Source organism: Vigna radiata, unplaced genomic scaffold, assembly GCF_000741045.1.
Source record: "Vigna radiata var. radiata cultivar VC1973A unplaced genomic scaffold, Vradiata_ver6 scaffold_251, whole genome shotgun sequence".
Classification (NCBI taxonomy): domain Eukaryota; kingdom Viridiplantae; phylum Streptophyta; class Magnoliopsida; order Fabales; family Fabaceae; genus Vigna; species Vigna radiata.
Window position 1 is genome coordinate 249,538 of NW_014543556.1, and position 6,365 is coordinate 255,902.

Consider the following 6,365-nt stretch of genomic DNA (forward strand, 5'->3'; position numbering starts at 1 on the left):
ATACCAATTGTCGGTATCGAAGGGAGTAATTTTCGAAAGAGTTTAGCGCAGCGGATTGAAATACAGAGAGCGTATAGCGTAACAAGTCACAGTTGAAACAATTTCGCCTTTTTAAGTTAAACGATTTTCTTTCAGAAAATTTATCAAACAGATAACGTACGTTAATAATAAAAAGAGTATAGGGCAAAAGAAAATCACACAGAGATTTTTATACTGGTTCGATTCAACAGAATCTACGTCCAGTCGTTAATCACTACAAAGAGTGATTAACAGTTTCACTAAAAAATTTGTTTAACAGATTACAAAGTAACAAACAGGAATAGAATGAAAGAAAAGATTCTACCAACTTGAAGAGAACCTGCACCGGCAATCGACACACGATTCACGTGCTTCTCTTTACACAAGATCAGGTAGACAGCTCTGCCAACTTGAAGAGAGTCCACTTCTGGTATCAGTACAAGATACGAAAGCCTCTCCTTCCACAAGATCAGGCAAGCGAACACAGTAAACAAAAAAAGCTTTCTCAAGAACGTTCCTCTGACAACTCAGTGTTCTGGCTTTTTCTNAGTTTACTAAAATTGTTAGTTCTGATGATTTCAAAAGTGGTTTAAATAGCCAAATACGCTGAATGCCAAAGGTCAGCTCACAACTGCCATGAATAATCGATTATTGTAAGTGATAATCGATTATTCAAGTCTGTTATAGAAAATTTGAAAAGAGATAATCGATTATTATAAGTGATAATCGATTATTCAAGTNAGACTTGTGATAATCGATTATTGCTTCATGATAATCGATTATTGTAGTTCAAAAGCATATGATAATCGATTATAGCATGCCCATAATCGATTATATCAGTAGAATTTACAATGTTAANTATTTTCCTACTACATTCAAGATACTACAAGTTGCTTTTAAATATTCTCCTATTATAGACAAAAAATACAATTCTGCAGCATCATCAAAACTTGTCTTCAGGTTTTACCAATACTCCTTTATTGGTAACACCACTCATAACTTAGGGACCAAAAAAAGGTTTAAACCTTCTTTATATTTTATATTTTAAGAAGGAGAGGTCTAAGTAAACCTATTCATAATTTTAAGGAGTGTCGTTCATGTCCCTAAATTATCTACTAATTTAATTTCTCAACAAAAACTCAATATGTTTTATGCAATGCTGCTTCTATAGTAATTCTTGTATTTTATAGGATAAGAACTCCGACAGGACCATTAGAGCACAATACAGATACATTTTCTCCTACAGATTTTATTACTTGAGTCTCATTATAATATTTAATCTAATTTTATTAATAGTATGACTTTATTTGTATTTATTTCTTTCAGGAATTAAACGGTCAAAATAAAAATGTAGAAGAACAAACATAAATCTTGCAGTGTAATTTTTAGAACAATTATTTGAATTTAAGTTTTAATTTGTACTGATTTGAATTAATTTGTATTAATTTAAATTATTTTTACTATTAATTTGTATTAGTTTGAATTTAAGTTTTAACTTTTATCTACTAATCCATTAACTTTACTTGATATATGTTTTAAATATTATTTACATTTTCTTTTTCCAATTTAATTTGGATTTTTTCATTTAAAAACTTAAAAAATATTTTTTTTTTTTTTAAATATTCACAGGTTGCCCGCGGGTTGAAAAAATCTGCAAGTTTTTTTAAGGTGGGTATCCAGCGGATAGCGGGGCAGATAGCGGGTACAATTTTATCCAGTAGGTCGGGTTGCGGATAGACACTATCCGTACCCGACCAGTTGTCATCCCTACTTATCTGAGTTTATCTCTCTTCTTCCAATATCTTGTCAAATCTTCTTCTGTAAAGTCCAAGTCCAAGTAGTGTGAGTACTTCTCAAAGGCACTATGACACTAAAGTCACTTTTCAGTTACCGATCAATTATAATAATTAGGGTTAAATATATTTTTAGTCCCTATACTTTGGAGTGATTTTGGTTTTAGTCTCTCTTTCAAACTATGGTACAATTTAGTCCTTCAACTTTAGAAAACTCTGGTTTTAGTCCTTTTTACCAATTTTTTTTAACTTTATTTGTTGTTTCAAACGCGCTTCTCAGTTAACATTGAAGCAAAAATGTGTCAAACAGTGTAAACAATCCAAATGCTACAATGAAACGTGCTTGAAACAAAAAATAAAGTTAAAAAAATTTGGTAAAAAGGACTAAAACCAGAGTTTTTTAAAGTTGAAGGACTAAATTATACTATAGTTTGAAAAATGACTAAAACCAAAATCGCCCCAAAGTACAGGAACTAAAAACATATTTAACCCTAATAATTAAATCTTAAATGTCCAATAAATACAATCACTTACCTCCTTACCTTACTTTTATATTTATAAGTTTTAAAATTGGCCTTTGATTAAGATTAGCCCAATCTTTGATGTGCAGCCTTAGTTCTATATTTATAGGTTTTGAAATTGGCCTTTGATTAAGATTAACCCAATATTTGATGTGCAGGGTCCCAAAAGGTTCTCAAGTTGGTTAGTGACCGTTAGGTTAACATCGGTTTTTAGAATTTTCAGAATTGATTTTTTATGTGGTTAATTGATCGAATAGTGTAGACCAATCAGTTTATACGATACAACTTTCATTGAAATTAGGGTTGTTTACCTTGTGATTTGTAGAGCATGGGTTTGATCAATGGCGTAACCCGCTACAAACCATAAATAAAAAATGTCTAATGGGACAAAATAAAGGAAAAATGTAATTAGTCCGTGAATATGCCCCTTGACTGAGCAATGAACTGTTTCATGCTAAATAATCTGAAGCATCAATTGCCATCATCTAAGCAATGACTAATCAGCAACTAATTACATGGGGCAATAATAACACCAAATTTTATCTTATTCAAACGCTGCGCAGTTTTTTTATTTTTTTCTAGAGAATATAATTGACATTCTTCTTTCTCTGTTTCAAATAAAAAGAAAACAATGATGGCTATAGAAACTTCTCGCTTACAAAATGTAATAGTCATCACGAAATGCATGCAAAGGACACAATCATTGATGTATAATCTATCAGAAATTACTTATGTGTAGCACTACTAGATTAAGAAAAGTTAAAGCATTGTATACTCATACCACAATATTACGCAGGTAATGTCACATGTCGATCAGATTACTTGAGAAATCATAAGCGAACTACACATCTATGAAGACAATTCCATTATCTATGAATGTACTACAAATACAAATGGTTCACAGAGGAATAGGAAACTACAATATTTAAAACAACTTTACTTCCGGCTTTGTAAGCTTCAGCTTGTAGACATTATATTCATCATTGCAGCCACTTGAAAAGCTATTTCCAATGTCGTTAATTTACCAAAGGATAAGAGCCAGGACAAGGTTAGGTTACTATTGTCTGCAATTATCCAATGAGATCGAATCATGAAAAACAAAAACATTCATGGTAAATAATAGCAAATAAAAAAAAAAAAAAGAACAAGTTGTTACTCTGTCCATGATCACTACTACACAAAAAATAGTATGACTTAACATACTTTAATAAGAGTGTCATTACAAGAAAACTCAATTATTCTGAAGCACTATAAAGCTCTCAAGTATTTACCGAACCATTTTTAAGTACCAGGATATTCCATAACTAAACTAGATAAATTTGAAGTCATTAATACAAGTATCTACTGTATTAGCAGATCAGGTGCTTGATCCTTTTATTGCAGAAACATTTTGGGCTGAATGCAGAGAGAGCCACAGAATAGATGCCTAAAAAGTATATACCAACCGACCTACGTAGCATTAACTGCTTGAATATGAATGAAAGGCTGCAGAGTGCACAAACAAATCAAACTACCTGTAAAATTGTCAATGATACTGCTACAAGTTTCTGCTACCTCTAAAAATTGGTTTCACACAAGATATAAATAAAAGGGGATACAAAGTTTCCGTCAAATGAGAAACACCTGAAATGAAATGAAGAATTGATCCAATTCTGAACGTTCTACTTTCCTTCCATGTTTTCCCTTATATGGAAGCTGTGCTCCTCACTCCTCAGAGTTTATTTCCTTTTTTCTTACGTTTAATCTCATCATAGAAAATGGGAAACAATATGTTGAATAAAGATAAAAGGGAGGGGTTACAGAAGAATTCAACTTTACAAAAAAATATTTTCAAATAAAAAATTCCATTTCCATCACTGTGAAAACCAACAACAAAGGTATTGGTATATATGATATATCCACACACTATCAGCCTTCATTAACTATGTATAGACATTATACTAATTCTCTTACTTTAATTTGCTACAGTAAACAAGTATCAAGCAGATATCCCACTTTTATTAATAGCCAACCAATATTTCAATATTCAGACTGATTATGGTTATTTCTCATCTTCAGTCAATAAAATCTGTGTCAACATCGTATTATAAACTAGTAAGATAGATTTGGACATTTGATCACGATTCAGGGAAAAAAAAAGGAAGACAAATAATCCTTAATACAGAGTTAGATCTGGATCTCAATTTGCTCAAAAATAGATAATAACACAAGTAAATAAAATAGTTTTTCTTTTATCAAACTACAACAAAGCAAAACCTGAATAGAAGAAACAGTGATTTACAATGCAAGCATCCAACTACATCCCTCCTGTAGATCTACTCCTTAGCATCTTTGATGGTTTTATCTACAACAATGTCCACTTTCTTGTACTCAAAATCTACAGGCTGCATTGCATACTCCTCCGGCACCACTGGTCGTTTATTACCAAAGATGGTCCACAAATACAGCACAATGAATGCAGTCAATGCCCCACATCCAGCACCAAATATCATTGCAGCAAGAACCCTCAAAAGGCAATCACTCCTAGATTTCACTGCAGGAGTTTCTGCGTTCTTAGAAAGGACCTCTGGATCCAGAGGCTCAGAATGCATCCAGTGTGGAAAGTGCCTCACAATAAAGCTCCATGAATAGAGAAAGGATGCTTGAGAAATGTTCCCTTTCAGTGTACTAAATCCTGCATACATCTCTTCAGTACCCCAAACATTCGACAAGTCAATTGAATGCCAAAGCAATGGATCAGATGGCCTTGATTGACCGTAGTGATTCAATCTAACTTCTAGCCGCTTTGAACTCGCTTCATAATCAATCCATGCATGCAGTTTCCCTTCACTTTTTAGACCCATAATGGCAGATGAGGCATTGATTGTCTTAACAGGAACAGAACTACCAACATTAATGGACACAATACAACTACCAGAACTCCCATTCCTACCCTCTACACTAAACTGAACACCAACAATCTTAAAATCCTTTTCCTTCAATCCAAAAGAAAACCCATATGAACTATTACGAAAAACCTCACCTTCAACACCACTTGGAACCATAACAAAAGCCAAGCTACCATTCCCACTATCCAAGGACATTGAAAACCCAACGTAGGTTGAAAATGAGACCAATTCCCTGGCTCCACCAAGGAGAAGCTTGATGGGCTTCTTGTACATGACTCTCCCATCATTCCCAGAAAGAAGGACTTCAGCACCCTCATTGATAACTTTTGCATTGCCGTAAAGCTCCACACTTGACTTGAACTCAGGGTCTTTCTCAAAATCTGTGAAAGAAAAGGAAGAAACTGGATCAAAAGCTTGGGTTTTGAGGAAGAAGACGAGGAAGACGAAGGCGGCGAAGTGATGGGAAATGGAAAATGGTGCCATAATTGAAGTGGGCATGAGCTAAATCTGCAAGGGTACGCCTCTAGAGTTGGTGGGTCGATCCCATTTGCATCAAAAGGGGATTTTGCTGTTTCTAGGGTTTGAGAAGAAAGAAGACGGAGGAAGAAAGTAAAGAATAATGGGTAAGTTGTTGGAGTTGGAGGTTGTGAAAATTAAATACGGTTTAACTGGTTCTCTGCAAATGCATCTGCAGTGTGCACTTCACTTTCACTTTCTCCCAGTAGTAGGAGTAGCTGAAACTAGGGAATATAATAATAAATGCTTTTTTAACTTTTTCTATCAAATATTTTCTATTTTTCTAAAACAAATTATAATACTTGTTTTCTTTTTCAGAATTTGAAGGTTAAACATGCGTTTTGATGAAATATTGATATTTATTTATTTATTTATTTAAATTTTCGTATATTTTGGTTTTTAAATTTAAAAAATAATAAATATAATATTTTATGTATTAAATATGTATTTTTATCTGACATTAAAACAATTTTAATGATATCTATTAAATAAATTTAATATAATTAAGTTTAAAAAATTATATTTATTTATTTTTAAAGTTTAACAATATATAAAAATATAAATTTTAATTTTATGGCAAAATAATGAAAAGATTAAAAAATATATTTAACTCAAATTCGTATAATAAA

The 6,365-nt window shown here is 32.4% G+C and overlaps 1 protein-coding gene across 1 annotated transcript; it reads right to left on the minus strand.

The window, feature by feature from the left end:
- Window positions 1–4,390: 4,390 nt before the first annotated feature.
- LOC106754492 (L-type lectin-domain containing receptor kinase S.4) lies at window positions 4,391–5,937 on the minus strand. Its single transcript, XM_014636508.2, has one exon. The coding sequence runs from the start codon at window positions 5,716–5,718 to the stop codon at window positions 4,648–4,650; it is 1,071 nt and encodes a 356-aa protein (XP_014491994.2). The 5' UTR covers window positions 5,719–5,937; the 3' UTR covers window positions 4,391–4,647.
- Between the last annotated feature and the right edge of the window lie 428 nt (window positions 5,938–6,365).